We start from the raw sequence: 19,823 nt of genomic DNA, 5'->3' as shown, positions 1-19,823 counted from the left end.
TATTCTGTCATCAGATTATTTAATACGATTCGTTAAAACGTTGTTGTTTCTTTTGATGTGAAATATTATTTATTTAATTTAAATAAAAAGCAATATTAGTTTTGCTCACAATTTGTTTAGTTAGTTTACCTTTTTTATCTCCAAAAGAACCGATAAAAGTACCGTTAAAAGACCGGACCGTTAAGCGGTATCGATAAAAGTAGTAGTACTGTTAAAACCTTAACGATACCCATCCCTAGTGGGAGGTCACAAATTGGATAATATATTGATTTCAAACCATGTCAGTGATGCAGCATAAATTATTTGTATTTATTATTTTTATAGTGTAATACATAAGAATCAGTTGATTGTTACCATTAATGATCTGGACATGCAGAAGAGGCTAAAATGATCACAAAACATTGTCAACATTCATTTTCCATGTCTCTCTCCTTTCCATAACCTGCAGCCTCTCTTCCATCTTCTTTAGTCTCTCTGTCTTCTTCCTGTTCATTACCCTCTCTGTCCTCTACTCTTTCCCTTTGTTCAATCTCTCCCTCGTTTTTAACTTTCTCTCTCTCTCTTTCTCTCTGAAGCTAAAAGCTGAGCTTTGGCTGACGTAATCTTTTCATTATATCTCAGTCAGTGTAAAAAGAAAACAATACAATGTTATATCTTCAATGTTTTACTCAAATTGAAATGAAAGAAAAGCATTACAACGATTGTTAAAAGGTAATCCTTCTGACATTGGATGAACGTAATTAACTTTAGCTCTCTAGCTAGTTTATTCACGCAATTGAAACCAAAGTATAGCCTATAGCTGCAATATAAGTTAGTGTGCATGTTGTCGGACGTCCACTGAATAACGTAGAGCGTTCACACAGGATCTGCTGCAGTGTGCGAACTATACCACGGTCTCCGGGGGAGCCGGGTGGGGGGGGGGGGGTAAATGCTGATCCGTGCATTAATAGCAACAGCACAGACATAGGCCTATTATAAAGAGAAAATCTGTTGCACACGGGGTGGTGCCACAGGTCTACATTTACATGAAACGTCCCGATGGATCATGTTCATGTCAACAGATTTCCCGAGCATGTATGGGCTACGCAAACTTCAATCAACTTGATAATAAATAATCCTCGGACCACCAATGTAACGTTTGACTGTTTAATTAAATCAACTTAAAATGACTCAAAAACAGGCCACATTGTTTCACATGGGCTATAGCCTATTATGGCTGTGGCCTACACAGAGCCGAACACACGCGATAAGAGCAGCCAGCGGCACCAACCATGAACAATATTAAAATTAATAATACAGCTATAGCACAACACAACCCTCTCACTGCCTGGAGAGACGCGACGCCACACACACAACACAACGATGCACATAGCCCTTCTCTCATAAGTAGGCCTATCACAGCAATCCATAGGCCTACAACACAGCAAAATTAAAGTAAAAGCGGGCCTTACCTAACATAAAAGCGACCACAGCGGCCTGGGCTCAGCTGCTTTTGCTCTAGGTCCACTAGCCCATGATGTGGACAGACGATGACCCGATTTAAGCCAAGATGTGATGAAAAGCGTTGGATCTAATCTCTCCAGTGGAGGTCCATTAAGGTCCACAAAAAGTAGTGATGAGATGCTGGCTTCACGCAGTCTATTGCGAGTCTTACTGTCAGTGTCATTCACAGCTGAAAAGCCCCTCTCGCACTCCGATGAAGTGGGCAGGTATGTTCTGCTTGCTATGGACAGTTTCTCCAGCGTTTTGCCTGGAGCAGGTGCAGCATCTTGTAACTTCCAGTCGCGAAGCTCCTGCACTGCTTCACTGGCAGATTCACCGAGTACTTTCGCAAGGGCCCGTATTTCTTTTTCCCCATAAAGTATAAGTGCGTCGCGGTCCTGTGGCCAAAAGCGCTTGTTGAGGGGTTTGAGCATATTAACAAGATCTGACTCTGGCATTCACTTCTTAAGATTGTCGATCACAGACTGATAGAACTGACCCCTTTTAATCTTACCGCTGCTCTCTACTAGCTCCAAACCTTTGAACAGTCCTTGTGTTATGCGGTCCTTGGCCTTCTGTGCTGATTTACCTCGACACTCTTTCATAGCAGAGAGTACATCGATGCACTGCTGAATCTGACAATTAGCGCTCACTATATCTATGTCCCTTTGCTGCAACCTTAGTGGCAGGGCCTGCTGCTCACGAAGCATGTCTTTCATGCAAGCCAGATCGGCTACAAATCCAGCGTTTGAGAGTTGTTTATGGAGCCCAAGGAATTTCTTCCTTTCAGTGTCATTACGAGATGGATCCTCACTTGCGACTTTAAAGTGGCTTGCTAAAGCAGGGTAGTTGTTCCAGACGGCTTTAACAGTTCTAAAACTGCTTGACACCCACCTGGTGGTAAAAATCTGCCCGATTTTTTAAAGCTGCATATTCAACTCCGCTGCTGCCTCCTCCAGGAGTCTCACATTCTTTGCGGACTGATTGTATAAAGTGTACAACTTTGAAACTAAAATTTCGAAGTGGTTACATCCAGCAACAAGTTTTAGAGAGTCACGGACTGCCAATTCTAGCCGGTGGCAAAGACAATGTATAGATTGGATTTTGGGGAAGTCCTGTTTTAGCAGAGCAATTACCCCACTGTTTTTGCCAGTGAGGACAGACGCGCCGTCAGTGGCTATGCTGATGAGATTGATAAACAAAAACTCGTCATCAAAACCTGCGTCACGTAGAGCCTCTCTCAGGCTGTTGTAGCTGGACTCGGCGTCTGTGCCCTGGGCTAACTCCTTGAGGTCTCAAAAGACATTATCCACATCTCCTTTTCCTGTCACGTCACATCTCACATATAAAATCATATATGCACGTCCGTGCACAGTGCTCTCATCGATAGTGATGCTTATTTTTGACTGGGCCTTTTTAACATTAGAAATAAACTTTTTCTGCATTTCGAGTGCAATGTGGCCAATAATCTCAGCACAGGATTTGTCGGATCTGTGTTTGCCCCATTGATCTCTTGGAGCTGCATGACAGGTGGGAGTTTTTTAAATGCCATCCTTTCCTTTGCTATCATATAGGCGGATCTGAAAGCATTGGACGTTTCCTAGAACAACTTTGCGTTAATTGCGAGATTGATCTGACTCGGCAGTATTGCTTGTTTCCTTGTTTCTGCCAGTTCAACTGCCCTGTTGTGCGCCACACTATCCCGATGCTTGTAGATTTTCTTACGCAAGTTGTTCTTTGTTTTATTGGTTACGTCCCCGTTCATCCATTCTTCTGATAAGTGCGCTCCATCTTTATCAGTAGCCCTACTGAGGAGAAGGCTTTTAGCATCCCTGCAAAGAGTACAGCCTATGCATCCATCCTTGGAGAACAGCCATGGGAGGGGTGTGATCCACTCACTCCACTGTTGGCTGGTCCAGCCAGCCGGCGGCCGCGGGACCACCGCAGCAACTTCGCCCCCCCCATCTCGAGCAGCAGGCAGGGAGGAAGAGGAAGAACAGGTGGGGTGGAAATCAGCAGCATCATCATCTTCTTCCACATCTGCTTCGATCTCTACTATGGTAGTTGTAGTCATCAAGTTAGCTTCTCTTGGCTCGTCTTCTTGTGTCTCTTCACCCCCCAAGTTAACGTTAGCTGTCAAGTTAGCACTAGCACTGACGTTAGCTCCCTCCTCTCTCGGTTCTGTTGTAGCAGCAGTCACAACGTAAGATGTGCTACCACCAGCTACATTCGGTTGTTCTTCTTGATCAGGTTGTTTGGCCGTCTTTTTAAAGAAATTGCCCAAGGTAAGTTGTTTTTTTCTTTTCGACATGTCAGCAGCAGCAACAATGCCTGGTAAAAATGCAGTGCTAACTAAACGAGCTTGTGAGTGAGTGGGTAGTGGGTGGAGCTGCGGGCAGCGTGCAAGCAGGCGACACTTTTTTCATGAATCATAAACTCTAAATATAATTTTATTTCACTTATTTTACACCTTTGAATAAATGGAATTTATTTGGTCATCATATCAGTATTTTAGAGAGCTCCCCCCAAATGTCACAAACCATTTTCCCAGGGGAGCTCATGTTACCACTAGGGGAGCTATATCTCCACCTGCTCCCCTCCAGTTCGCACCCTGATCTGCTGGTCATATGATGTCCTGTTTGTTTATTTGTTTGTAGCCTTTATATCAGGTGAAAGCCCCTTGAGATCAAAAGATCTCTTTTTCAAGGGTGACCTGCAGGACATTAGTTACACATGTAACATAAAAACAACAGAACAACAATAAGGATGACATACAACATAATGTACAGGGTACAGTTTACAAACTCTATTTACAGTGACAGGTACCATGAGCATCAAACAGCATGTCACCCAGCCAAGTTTTAAAATGATGCAGGGGAACCAAAGTGCTCAGTTTTAAACATGTTTGTAGACTGTTCCAATTTAGTGGAGCTGCACAACTAAAAGCTTTCTTCGCTAAGACAGTCCTAGCAACAGGTGATGATGACTCGACTCGGACACTCCGTGGGTGACTCGGACTTGTGACTCGGACTTGTGACTCGGACTTGAGTTGGACTCTTCTTAGGTGACTCGGGCTTGGACTCGGACTCGAACACAGGTAATTATGACTCGGGCTCGGACTCGACTCGGACACTCCTTGGGTGACTCGAACTTGGACTCGGACTCGAACACAGGTAATAATGACTCGGACTCGACTCGGACACTCCTTGGGTGACTCGGACTTGGATTCGGACTCGAACACAGGTAATGATGACTCGGACTCGACTCGGACACTCCTTGGGTGACTTGGGCTTTGACTCGGTCTCGACTACGACTCTCCCTTGGTGACTCGGACTTGGACTTGGACTCGAACACAGGTAATTATCACTCGGGCTCGGACTCCACTCGGACACTCCTTGGGTGACTCGGACTTGGACTCGGACTCGAACACAGGTATTGGTGACTCGGACTCGACTCGGACACTCCTTGGGTGACTCGGAGTGGACTCGGACTCGAACACAGGTAATGATGACTCAGACTCGGACTTGACTCGGACACTCCTTGGGTGACTCGGACTTGGACTCGGACTCGACTACGACTCTCCCTTGGTGACTCGGACTCGAACACAGGTAATTATAACTCGGGCTCGGACTCGACTCGGACACTCCTTGGGTGACTCAGACTTGGACTCGAACACAGGTAATGATGACTCGGACTCGACTCGGACACTCCTTGGGTGACTCGGACTTGGACTCGGACTCGACTACAACTCTCCCTTGGTGACTCGGACTTGGAGTCTGAATCGAAGAGTGGTGACTCGAGAGTGACTTGGACTCGTGAATTGGTGACTTGACTACAACAACACTGATGTGTATTCACTCTCTGTCCCAAACGCCTTGTTGGAGCTCCTGCCCCCCCCTCCCTGTCAGCCCAGTGTGCTCCGATTGGTCAGCTCGCCCACTCTGTTCTGATGAGTCCACCACCGTTACGGTGGAACATCAGTGATTGCATGTGTTACAATGGCGTTAGTAACCAGAAAATGACACCAGTAATGAAAAACAGAGGAGAATGCTGCCTGAGGTCTGGGTGCTGTGTCAGCGGGACGTTGCGAGGCTCGCTGCTGCGAGGAGCGGACAGTGTGAACTGGCTTACTGGTGTTGGTTCCTGGTTGCTGCGTGGGGTCGGCGAGACAGCGAGACACAGCGATACCCAGCCCGAAACCAGCAAAAGCACACACACCCGCAGCCTGGCTGTGAGCCTTTGTGTGAGCACACACACAGACTCACAGCCTCGCCGCATCCTGCCGTCTCAGGCTGAGAAATCCGCGGAGCTGCAGCTTCCTGAGAAAATATTGAGTGTGTGTTTGTGAGGGAGTCCGCGGATTGGTCCAAAAACGTAACGGCTCCACGTAGCGCCCATAAAGAAAATGTTGGGATCAGTCATTGAGGGTCCAGGTCTCAGAGCTTTACATGAGGATGGGCTCAACGGTTGCCCTGGACAGGTCCAGATTTCATTGTGTTCGATTTTTGTCCATTAGTTGCATTCCGCCCGTGCTCTGGCTCTTCAAGAGAGGAAATCTTTCCCCGAGTCCATGATGGTCCCATGTATTTAAAATCATTGACGAGTTTGAGCAGTGATCCATTTCTTGCTTACATGGTGGGATTTGTGCTGGTTGACATGAGTAGCTGTAAGTAATATTTTAAACAATTCACATACTTTGATGGTAAATGGCTGTTGAATGTCAGGTCAAGGCATGTTGATTTCATACATTTTTCACCTGGTCCGTGGCATAAGTGTAGTAGGTAACTGCCTGCTCTGAACCGAGCAGGCAGTGAGTTTATAACCACTATATATATTAAACTGTATATGTATATTTAAAACATCTTGTAAAACTATAGTTCCCGTACAACCAACGCTGCATTGTAAGTTTCTGTTCATGGGAGCTCATTTTCTCGCAGATTATATTTGTTTAAAATATATCCTTGTGTTTGAAATTACAGTCATAATATGTTAGCATTAAGTGACAATTGGTTAATGTGCTAATAAAATGGAAAGAAAGCATGAAATAAAAACCAAACCAAACTAAATCATGTGTGATATACACAACTTAGGTTTCAAATTCCTGGAGAGAGAGAAAATGTGTGTGTGGTAGGGATGTAACGATATACCGAATATCGCGGTATCGCGATAAATAAATGTCTCAATACCGTCGTGAGACTGACAAAATCTACCGCGATATTACATGGTTAATTTTTATTTTTTTATTTTTTTAATATTCTTTCTTTTAAACCTTGCAGGTGGTCCCATTGAGACCATCAATCTCTTTTTCAAGGGAGACCTGTCCAACATGGCAGCAAGTAGGTTACAACATGAACATAAAACAACTGATAACACAAAAGGAAATTGTATTTACAGGGCTACATGTACATACCTAGAGACATTGACGTACCAACAGTATATGTATATCTCACCCTGTCAATAAGCCTCACCTACTTGGCAAAAACTGTATTGTTTTTGAAGTGGTGGAGAGACAATGCACAGTTTTACCCACTGCTGTCACCCATGGCCAAAGCATATCTCTCTGTCCCACAGAGGTGGCGTTTTTCGCTGTCCGAACATTTCCGTCATAATCCATTATTACCCGTTGGGTCTGAACTTGCCACTAACGTGTCACGCTGACATGGGGGGGAGAGAGAGAGAGCACGCTGGTGAACTGTCAACGGGGGGACAGGAGAGTGCATGCATAACACGGCAAACACCAGAGCCTCGCTGCGGGGAAACTTTGGCGCTATTCCGAGTTTGTTCTAATCTGTCAAAATGACAGACTGCTTCCAGATTTTTCCTTCATTGTTAAAAAAAATATTCGGTTAACGTGACCACTGCTGTCCCAGCAACATCAGTACCAAGCGAGAGAGTTTTTTCCACAGCAGGGGATATTGTAAACGCCCAAACATCCCAGCTTCTACCTGGAAATGTGGACATGCTCATATTCCTCCAGTAAAACCTGTCTGATGATGCTGAGTGAGTGAGTTATTGTTGAGGTACTTGAAAAACTAAAGTGAAACTTGATTTATTTTATTGCAGGGTCTGATTATTCAATGTCCTTGTTTATTTGTGAGATGCAGTGGCACAAAGAAAATGCTTACTTTGTTTGGTACTAGTAGGTAAAATAAACACGGGTTGTTCTTGTTCCAGTCTGTTAGTCACTTTGCTTTCGACACTTTAAAATACTACTATCCTACAAAAATGCTGTACAAATCAGATTGATTATTTAATAAAGAACCTTTTTTCAAGTAAAAAAATAAAATAAAAACTGTTTCCAAATGTTGTATTCTTTTATTTTTTCACCCTTTAATATTGTAATTGGGCCTTTAGATGAACAATGCACACAGTTAATAAATACAACTATTCTTCTGGCTAAAATACATATATTTTTAAAAGTCAATCAAGGAGTAATCTTAATTTAAGGTGTTTGAAGAGTAGATTAAAAATACTCTTTAAAAATATTATTGCCACAAAAATCAAAGAACACGCCATGAAATGGGAAATAATTAGCCCTGACGAAGAGTGGGATTAAAGGAACAATACATTTGCTTGCCATGTTTTTTTTTTGGTGGTATATGGTTGTCAACCTATTTTTGTTTTTGAAATGTTGAAGTGGTCCTACTGACTGCATCTTTATTTCTTCAGTTTTTGTGTTGTTGTTGTTGTCTGAGATGTGAATGTCATCGCCTATTGTTATGCCCATGTTTGTGTCTTAAGCATGTAAAAAAAGAAAACAAATTAAAATGAAAAAAATGAAATTAGGCAGGGCTTATCCTCTTAAGCCCGATTGCCCCCGCCGGCGATTATTTTTTAAATAAACCCACCAATTAGTTAGAGAGAGAATTCCCTCCGCAAAAAAATGAATTGTATTTTCAATATATCAAATATGGCCTCTATTGTATGTCATCATGGTTGAATGCCGCTTTTCTACCTTTTACTCTGCCTGTGGGTGTCTTAAATCTGTGCGGGGGAGATGAACAAGAAACCAGGTGAACAGAGACACGGTAAAGGGGAAAGGACACAGAGTGGATTACACTGGAGTTACATCATTGTTTGAGAGCATCAAGTCATTTTATTTTGCTCACACTATTTTTATTTTTTAGTGACAAACGCTGTCAGTGAAATGTACAATTTTGAAAATGATTTTGTGGGCTCGTTTGTACTGCAGTTGATAACCCTAGGAGAATCCTGCAAAGCCATGTTGTCGTGGAAATGTTCTACAACATAATATAGGAAATATTAAATGAACATACTGTAAAGGCCTTCTTACAGAATGGTACACTGTCAGCTGCAACTACATCATTTAATTTAGCAGATTAATACACTGAGTGCTGCGTGTTTGATTATTCAGACATACTGTACTTTTGCCCATTGTAAAGTCTAAAGATTTAGTTCGGAGCATTGAGAAATATGCTTTTTCCTTTTCTTGCCAAAAGTCACATCACAACATTAGTACAAGTTTCATTGGTGCATGGTATGTTGGAGCTAGCAGTAGGTCAGCAGGTTAGCATTTAGGCAAACAATTGGGGAATAGAGCTAGTTCTGCCCAAAGGTAACAAAAATCCACCTACCAGCTACTCTAAAGCACGCTAAGGCCTTGTGTCCACATAGCCGATGTGTCCTTTAACTTTAACTAACAAAACACATTCATCGTTGAATGTATTCGGTTTATGAAGTCTCTAAAAATCACTGTTGTTCCATTATGGAATAGAAACAGAAAGGGATAGGACCTTGAAAATAACCCGAAAATATCACACTTACACTACGTGACTTCTAGATTTAGTTTTATTATATTAGATGGTGATGTTATATTTGCTTTATGAAAAAGAACATCATTTTCTATTTTAGTTAAGGGACCATCCCTTACCAAAGAGAAAGGAGAGGCGGTTGTGGGAACATTTTGAAACAACCGACAACAACATCTGGCATCACTATATAATTGTGCACTATGGATGCATTGAAAACGTCCTTTTGTAAGAAGTGTGATTTTTTTTTGGACAGGAATATAACTTGAATGGTAAAGAATATATTTTGTATGTGTAAAGAAATACTTGATAAAGAACGTCATTTTGAATATTCAACCGCAAACAATATTCCACCAACAAGGTCAGGTATGAGATGCAAAACCCACGGAAACAAAAAGTGCTGCTGTCACTTATTGAAACAGCCTTTGTTACTGCTCATAACACTCTAATACAAGGGAGACATTTGACCCCCCCCCCCCCCCTTCGCATTATCTATGCTCTCCATTGAAGCAATATGGGTCAGGATGGGTAATAGCCTCTTAAGCCTTGAGCTGGGCTTATGCATGCTGGGTACGATGCTAATATCTGGTGGATTCACTGTGTTTAAAGTGCAGCCTCACAATGACAGATATCATGCAGAGCTCATATTTAATGTGCTATTGCTTACAACATCTATTTTGCTAGTTAGAGCAGTGGATGAAGGCTAAGCTACGGCAAGGACATGACGGATGCAGGTGCAGTATACACTGTTGGACAGGCTGGTTTTTACTCTTTAATTGTCCTCCAAAAATGCTCCTAGACTAGAAATCACAAATCCCCCCCTCCAACATCATCCTGGTGACAGCATACTCTGTCGTTGAACCTCGAAAAATCGTATTTGGGGTAAGCAGCTGTGGATCTTTATGTCATTTGGTCCTCTCACCGTAACAACACATTACAACTGACCCAGACCCATGTTCTAAAGGTTAATTGATCATGGAAATCTTTGGTATTCAGTCTTAAACTAGTCTCAGATCACACTGCGGGACACGTCCACTGATGGCGGATGTAGAGCTTTGGAGACCAAAATCTCAATGTTGCTGTGTTGTATCTAAAATCGGAATATTTAGAATCCCTATAAATGGTGCTACACGATTATTTAACACTACTTTGTTATCCCTCTATGGCCCAGTGCAATATTTAATTCAGAGTAAGCGCAGTATTTGGAATAGTGTCTTCATGAAACAAAAAAAGTTGCTGAGAGACTTAGAATCGGCCTGGTTGCCTTTGTCTGACGCGCCATCAAAAATGAATGATGAGATCCAAAAATGTGTTGAGTGAAAATGTAATGAAAATTGTCTACCTAAAGCAGGGATGGGCAAATGGCGGCCCTCAGATTAATTTAGAAACAATGTAATTAATACAAAAATATATATATTTTTTTTTACTTGTAATACTGATACCGTCCACTAGACTCCTAGTTACGTCGTGAGCTGCGTACATGATTTTGTTCGGCAGCCAAATACCGCAAAATAATCTGTGACGCGTTTGTGTGTATTGTTTGTTTCCCGGGGAAGCACTCACAAGAAACACCGGCTGTTGTTATGCTTGCTGGGACGTTAAGTTGCCGCTTGTAATTATGCTGTTACAAGCTTCAAAGTTGTATTTATCATCTGAATTTGGTGAAACAAGTTTAATATTCTAAAAACCAAGACTTTGTTTATTTGAAATCAGATGAAAACAAGCTGTCACGGACCCTGCCGTTTATCTATGATTGATTACTATACGCTTTTCATTCATAATTTCAGCCGGAGGGAGGGGGAGCAGCGCTGAGGAACAGCAGAGTGCGGGTTGACAGGTGTCTGTGTTGAGATTCCCCTTATTGTGCCTCAGCAGAGACAGGCTACGTGTCTTAGGTTCAAGTTAGACAACTCATGTCTGGGTTAGTGTTCATGACTTCATGTTTATGTCATCTTAATGGTTCATCTCAATGCACACGCACTTTCCGTGCTTTCCAATAGTTTAAAATAGTTTTATTCCACTGTTAAATAATCTTTTCAAAACAAACATGCCACTTGTGAAAATTAAATAACATTTCTGTGAACTGATATTTGTTTAGTGAGCTTATTAGAGGATGTTCCCTGAAAGATTATAAAATGTCAATGAAGATGTCAGACTTAGTATATTTGTTAATAATTACATACAATAGATGGAATTTGTGTGTGTTCCAAGTGAATCTGCGGCCCCCCGGTGGCCAGTACATCAATTATGTGGCCCCCACCACCATCCAAGTTGCCCATCCCTGACCTAAAGTAAAGTAAAGGTAAAGTTGCGGTTACCAAAAAATACAGTACAACATATTGTACTCTAAACTCTGCATCCACGCCATTGTTGCACAGCAACCGCATTACTGCTTTGTTTACAAAAGGGAGCAGCTAAAAGTGCTAAAGCCAACTAGCATATGTTGGTCGGAACAACGGCTATCCCCTCTCCCTCCCTCTCATCCTGGGCAAAGTAAGATCACTGGCTAATAACGGACAGAGCTGCACACATTCCTGTGCCTCAGATGCTGTTCCTACAGTGAGAGTCACCATGGTTACAAGGACTTTCATTGCTCATTTTACTTCAACTTATGTCTATACAGTAGTCTAGTTGCCAGCTTAGTGAACCCGGAAATGGTGAGTACCCCAAAGTTTTATGATAGAAATGTATAGTACGGGTCCCCAGCACATAGAAACTGTCGGATGCTAACTTGCATATGTTAGGGAATGTGCACAATTAGCATAAGTTGCATTAATGTGCATTAGTTAGCATATGCAGAAAATTGTTAAAAAAAAAAAAATGGCAGCTTTGAAATCCCCTAAAACTTTCAAATTGACCCAGAATTCATCAAAATCAGCCCACTGGGAGTACAAATATGGACACTTTCTGGTTAAAACTGCCATTGTTGACCCTGAACATTTCAGAAATAGATTTAATATCCTCAATATCCCCCAAAACCACTGCAAAATAGTTTTTCCGATTGTCCAAGCCGTTTCTTTGCTTTTGGATGCATATGCAAATTCATGCTAATTAATGCAATTTAGGCTAGTTGTGCAAATTGCCCAACATATGCAAGTTAGCATCCAGCAGTTTCTATGCGCTGGGGACATGTAGAATTCATTTCTAACATAAAACTTTGGTGTACTCAACATTTCCAGGTTCACAATAGGACTCTATGAGCTGGCAAATACACAATTATATGTATTCATTTTAGTTTAATATGGTGCAACTGTCATGAAACCTCAATCCCCCTGCAATTTAGTAAAGTATTTGGATTGATTGATTGATGATCACTCCTGTAAATGTTAGAAAAATCTCACTCGTCACCGGCTTGAGTCTCAATATCAGGATACATGTATTTATTATCCTTGCAGAATGGAAGTAGTCATCACATACAGAGCATCAACTAGTTCCTGAATAGTGTCCTTCACATGCTGGTATGCAAGAGAGGGAGTTACACAGTCACAAGATGGAGGAATAGAAAGCAGTATTCAATGTTTAGTTGAGATTAGCTCCACGTCAGAAATGATCATGCTTGTCACATGTCTATCTCCATAGAGGCTGAATCATCATGTTAATCATATCATGTGCCTAAAACAGTCCTGATGCTGTTCTAGGTAATCATACATCCTGTCATGTACACAGCTACAGTTGGGATACCTTTGTTATCATGTTACTCTCATATTGGAAGAGGACATTCAGGATTTTCCCAACAGTAAATCATATAAAAATTGCAATATCAGTCAACATAATACAATTATTTGATTTCACCAAATCGTTCAGCCCTATAAATACAAAGCATGTTGGACAATTTAAAAACTCATAATTTACACCAAATACTAAAGTTCAGTTTCAATGCAGAAATACTGCATTTGAGGCATAGCCTGCCTTTTCTTACATCACCGAAGGGCAAAAACAGAAAAATCTTTTACAAAATATCACTGCACTGCTGTGGTTTTATTGCAGAAAATACAAGTGCATTGCATGCATAAATTGATCTTGCAAGAAAATCACATGAAGAAAAAAAAAAGGTGAGTCTTAAACAAGGATAATGATGCAACAGGTGCAGCAGCCTCGCACACTCATTTCCAAAATCCCTGTCAAGAACTAATTCCTCCATTAATGACTGATTTGCATCCAACAGTATAGCTATAAAATCCCACGTGTAGAAATATTTTGGATACACGTTCTCAATTTTATCCCCAAATTGCACACAGACCCTCACACACACATCTGGGTGATATAAGAGTGTGTTGTCATGCGGCTGTGAGGTCAGGATTGCACTCTGCAGGTCAGGGCTGCCACATCTGTCACTTCACTCCTCTGAGTACTGCCTGAGATGGATACAGAGAGAGATAATGAGCGGGATGGAGAGGAGGGAGGGAGAGAGTGAGAGGGAGGGATGTGAGCACCGAGTCAAACCGGAAGTAAAGGTTTGTGTCTCGGGCCTTGTGCAGGTGTGAATATGCAAACAGCATGCAGCTGGTAAAAAGTCTTACATGCATTTAAAAAGCCATCAAATGTGTTTGAAGCTCACACACATCAATCATTTAAACATCTATCGCATTTAGCCGAGCACATTAACTACAATTGATGAGTTTATTTTTACCATGACAGCTGTTTTACACTGTGAATTGTCATTAAGCCTCTTTCTGACAAGCATTATCACAGTTTAGCTAGTGATAAACCCTCTCATGTGTGTGTGTGTGTGTGTGTGTGTGTGTGTGTGTGTGTGTGTGTGTGTGTGTGTGTGTGTGTGTGTGTGTGTGTGTGTGTGTGTGTGTGTCAAATTACACTGGCTTTGGTATGTTCATCTAAGGACATGTGTTTGGACTTCTGCACAGTAAAAAGATTGAAGTCAATCATATTTATCTTGCCCACTATCACAATCACAAATGGGCCTCAAGAGGCTCTGATGTGTCTCTGTTTGAAGTCAAACAGCCACATCTGGCCGGCTTTGGGTTTATCTGTCAGTGCAACACTCCCGTCCAATCCCCATCCAGGATCAGCTGCAACGATGATCCTAAACAGATCAGCAGCTTGTAGACACATATATTATAACATTTGGAACCATGTCACATGATTAAAACTAGTGGTGTTTTCTCTTATGCTGTGTTATTGTTCTTCTTGTTCTTTTTTTCTTTATTCAGGACAGTTAATTATGAATCTAAAGTGTTGTGCTCTTAACTTATATATATATAAATGATCACTCAAAAGTATTCCATGGTGTTTTTCTGCTGAAGTAATGAAAGGGAAACTAATGGGAAGCTGTTAGCCAAAGTGGAGTTTAAATTGAATGGAATTATGTTTGTGGATTGATATGGCTGTACATGATCTATTCACAAGAGTGTATTAGCAAAGGCATGCTATCCTTAGCGGACCATATTAGGAAAAAGCAGACATTTAAATTGACCATCAGAATAGAGTATTCAAACAAGCTGTGTAATAACCGCAATTTAATTACACAGCCATCATAGTTTGGCTTAAAGTTCCACTGTTGATCAATAATGAAAATATCCCAGCTCAATATTGACAACTCTTTTCAAATCAATGTAGCTAGCAGCACCAGCTTTAAAAGTCACTATTGGGAAAGAAGGACACTACTAGCATTACTCATTTTCCAACTGAACAGCCAGTGGACGAGTTGCATTATGGGTAATGAAGGTTGCAGGTTTTGACTAAAGGCGCGGACACACAGAGCCGATTTTGGCCTTTGATGGGCGTCGGGCCGACGATGAGCGTCGAGAGGCCCTACTCAGATTGGTGTGTCCTGCACCGTCGTGTCTTGAATCGGTGGGACACACGGCCAAAGGCTGTCGGCAAAAGAAATCACTCTGATTGGCTGTTCAGCTAGCGAATCAGTGCAGGAAAAGCGAAACGGAAGTGAGGGACCCAAACAAACTATTAAGAAGGCAAATCTGAGATTTAATTTAACTCCAGCTCTCGACACAGGTTCGGGAAAGCCCCATGAGCTTCTCACTGTAGAGTGAAAATGGAACGCACACGCTATTTGTTGTTTGTTTATATCACGCAGTCTGTTCTTCTTCTCTCGGTGTATCACACAGTCTGTCTTCCGGTTGTTGCCTCTTTTGAATGACGAATACACACTACCGCTGCCTGCTGGTAAGGAGAGTTATTGCCACTCACGCATGCGCAGTTCGTACGTGCTTCTTGGCCGTCTGAAGTCTTTGCGGTGTGTTCCAGTGCGACACATGGCCAAGACGCAGAGACGTGAGGCGACACAACAGTCGGGGGTCCGTTTGTGTCAGTTCTTTGGTGTCAGCTTGGTGTGTCCGGGCCTTAAGAGGAAGTATGCATGTCATAAAAATAAGATGATATTTCTTGCTTCATCAACTTTATACTGGTGGGAGTACATTTTTAAATCTACCCTGCATTGTAAGGCAATTTTTACCGGAGTTTAACCTGTGACCTTATGGAGAAATGCATTCAGACTGTCCTGCTGGGATAGCTATGAGAGTAATTGTTATTCAGTGTTTCTCAAACTGGGCATATGGCACTCATATGGGGTACCAAAACAAATCTAGATGAATTATTGAGAGAAAGATGAAAGAAATCTGTTTGCAGAAAATTGTTTCCCTAAATGACAAATATTCCTGACCCATCTACAGTAGGGCAGTGATGAGGCTCACAACTGGACACTTTATCGTGTAAAAGACAACAAAGAGGAAAAGGTTGGGAGCCACCGCTATGGAAAGTGTGAGAACTGTTGGACAGACTTTAATAAAGTCAGTGTCTTTACCTTATTTAAACTTGCAGAGACTTTAATATAAAGCTAGTTTTTTTTGTCAGATATTTATGAAGTCCTATGTAAAGATCTTACTAAACTCAACATTTCTCATGATAATGAAGCTCTTCTGCTCACTTTCTCTCAATTTTTATGGTTTGAACTAGAGCACTAAATCACACACACTAATTAATGCTAATATTTCTTTTTCTTCTCTTTCTCCACCAGTCCCATCCTTCTGGGGTCTGGTGCACTCGGCCTGGAACCTGTGCTCCATAGGGAAGAGACAGTCGCCCATCGACATCGAGACCAGCCACATGATCTTTGACCCCTACCTGACCCCTCTGAGGCTCAACACTGGAGGACGCAAGGTACCATTTCGATCAGGGGTTCCCAAACTTTTCAGCCCGCGACCGCCAAAATAACAGTGCCAGAGAGTGGCGACCCCTTTCAACAGGGGGGGGAAGTCTGAAGTCTGTTGATGATCACAGGCTGTGGTTGGGGCTGCAAAAACGTTCTTTTATTTTTGTTTTGTAGGCAGACCATGCAGTCCAGCCCAATGGTCACCAAGGTTCATGTTTTAATAGCATTTTTACAAAAAAAAGCCCAGACGAGCCTAACATGTGAAAAAATTGCTTTGACCTCAGAGAGTTAAACTTGGGCCTGCGACCGTAGTTTTACTGTATTTTGTTTTGAAAATCTACAGCGGAGGTTTGTGTCGTACGACATGCGATATTTTGCATTTCTCTCAGTAGCCAACGATCTGTGAGTCTGTTGGCTCGGACATAAACTCCGTAATAAATGTACATTTCACAAGAGGTGTAAAACCTGAGAGCATTTAAAATCTTATTTGAACTAAATGCTTCTATAATCTGTAGTTGTATTTGTATTGTTGATTTAATGTGTGAACGAGGCGATATAGAAAGTATAAGCTGTCATTATTAGGCTGTTATGTGCTGTTGCAGTGGTAAGCAGGCCTATCGTTTTTAGATATTTGTAGAGTTAGGTGGTCCGTGAGTGTATTTTATTGGTTAAGTGGTCCTTGGTATGAAAAAGTTTGAGAAACACTGCGTTAGTGGATTATCAATGGGGGGGAGCCTCGCTGCGGGGAAATTATATAGACGGCCAGTCTGAAAAATGTCTATGCACACGTTATTATTAATACAAATAAAATAGTTTTTTATTTTATTTTAATTTTGTAATCATCTCGCGACCCCCACTCGGGGTCTCGCAACCCCCAGTTTGGGAATCCCTGATTTAGATGACCTGACATTAAATGCGTTTTTGAATCCTCTGGGGTTGGAAACTCGATGTTAAGCTGACATGGCCGATGAATTTCAGGCAGAACTAATCAAACATTCTGATACAAGCACGACTGTCCTTCTCTGACAGCGATTGCCTTTAATTTATCACTGCTGAGATCAGAACAGGACATTTTCTCTAAATCAAAAGCCAGATAAACTTCTGTCTGACAGAGACTATGAGCTTTTCATCCATATCTGAAGGCTTTAAAATTCCCAGCTGCATTTGACTCAGTAGGCTCAGGAGGCATTACTTTTTTAGCCCTTTACACAGCAAGCTGTATCTGTATTATAATTTTGGAGCAACCTGGCAAAAAGAATTTCCTTCGGGATTAATAAAGTTCTATCTAATCTAATCAGAGTAAAATCCCCTGTAAAGAACCCTGAATCAACGTTAAAAAACCTTTTAATGATGTTGCACATTGCTTCCTGGATTCATTTCAGTGTTTAGCAGTGTTTTCTAGTTATTTGACATATTAAGATGAAAAGAGGTCAAAGTTGACCCATTCTTAGATATCAGACAGTTACATAACAGGCACCCTTTTTATTCATTGTAAAATCTCATATCCAATCAAACTCTTATACAATTTGGATCCAACCTTTCATGCTCAGAACGTATTCTCTGCCATGAACGATAAACTTCTGTTTGTTAAGGCGAGCGGGAAGCTAAGACTGAGGCTGCTACGGCAGAGCAGGAAGTCATTGTTTTTTTAGAGAGAACATTTAAATAGTTCCACATGACTGTTTGGGGAATACAAAAGTGTTTTGTGACATGACAATGATTATTATTATTACTGATAGGGTTCAATCAATCAATCAATCAATCAATGTTTATTTATATAGCCCAATATCACAAATGTTACATTTGTCTCAGTGGACTTCAGAGTTTGTACAGAATATCAGTATGACAATACGAGAGGTAGTTAATAATTAAAATAAGATATTACAATACTACCATCACTTCTCTAATCTCTACTTGTAAGCTACTATTAGTTACGTTTTCTTCCCGTGTTTGCTGCTGTACTCTTCCTGCTGTTCTTAGTTTTCCCAAAACCAGCTGAGGTCATGATTTTTACTAATAGCAACTAGCTGCCATTGAGTTTTCATCTGTTAAACACAGCACTTTGCAAATAAATGTTACACATATTTATTTTTTCACTATTTAAGTAACATACCAGTACACTGTTGTTGATAAGATGCCATGTCAATCATTTTTGATTTAGCAGTCTGTAAGGATTTAGCTAATGATAGTTGCTTGCTAGCTAGCTAGATAGGTAACAGTGGAGATCATCCCTTCTGTTGAGGACACAGCAGCTGTTTGTGATTTGAGAAAATGCTACACTGTCAAAACTCACCCGCATGGCAGTATTAACAGAATAAACTGGATTGAGACACAGCACTTGCTAACAACCAGTTGCAGTCATAATGACTCAAGTCACTCGTACCTATATTTATTTTTTGATCAAATAGCAGCATGAGTTTTTACATTAACAGTACAGTAGAAAGCTAGCTTAGCAATATTTGTTTTGTTACAGCTTCTTCAGTTTCACTTATAGAGCAGTGAGGTGACATTGTATCATTTCTCTTTCTAAACTCCGAGCACTGATTGGTCCTTTGTAGGTAGAACCTTACAGAACAAAGTCAGAGAACGATACTTTCTATTGGTTTATCATTTCTTCAGAAAAAAAAGTTAGATCGAACTTTATAATGCATTTGTCACATTACTGTGTTAAACATCACAATGTACCTAAAGTGTGAAAGCAAATGGGGGTGGGATTGTCCCACTAGTTAAAACATCTAAATAAATCATTTAGGAATACCTTGTCTGCCTAAACAATTAAGAATCCATCAGTTTTTACATCTACAGCTTTAGACTTCACTTTCCCCTAGGGCTGCTCGATTATGGCAAAAATCATCATCACGATTATTTTGATCAATAATTGATATCACGATTATTAAATAAGATTATTCATTGACTTTGAAAATATAAATGTATTGAACTTTAAAACAAATACAAATAATAATTTGAACAGTATATTTTTAACTGTTGATTACCCTGAATGTATAATTCAACTGAAAAACCAATACAAAAATAAATAAAATAAATGATACATTTATATTTACATTTAAATAAATAATATAAAAAATAATAAATACCAATAAACAAGATCAACAAATATTTTGGAGCGCACTTCCACAAGATACTAAACATAATGATAAATAAAAATAAATTAGACCAAAAATAAATTAGACCAAAAATGAATTAGATCAAAAATAAATTAGATCAAATATGTTGCAGTGCACTCTCACAACCTAGCAAAGCACAATAATAGTTTTTTTCGATTATGTTGTTTTCGTAATTGTGGCAGGCCAAAATCGTAATTACGATTCAAATACGATTAATTGCACAGCCTTACTTTCAGCCAGAGATCAGTTCACTGTCATATTTTCATTAAAGTAATGCTTTTCAGTGTGACAGTATTTGATTAACGCTCCTGAAAATAA

The 19,823-nt window shown here is 40.8% G+C and overlaps 1 protein-coding gene across 1 annotated transcript in view; it reads left to right on the top strand.

Moving 5' to 3' along the window:
• Positions 1–19,823, top strand: part of LOC307016369 (carbonic anhydrase-related protein 10-like) — a 304,536-nt gene that overhangs the window by 64,943 nt on the left and 219,770 nt on the right. Inside the window, exon 2 of the mRNA XM_079645459.1 lies at positions 16,246–16,388. Within this exon, the coding sequence (XP_079501585.1) occupies positions 16,246–16,388 (143 nt within the window). The remainder of the gene's footprint in view (positions 1–16,245; positions 16,389–19,823) is intronic.

The sequence above is a fragment of the Notothenia rossii genome, assembly GCF_949606895.1.
Source record: "Notothenia rossii genome assembly, chromosome: 8".
Lineage (NCBI taxonomy): Eukaryota > Metazoa > Chordata > Actinopteri > Perciformes > Nototheniidae > Notothenia > Notothenia rossii.
Note: the sequence above shows the minus strand (reverse complement) of the source record. Positions and strands in the feature narration are given on the sequence as shown.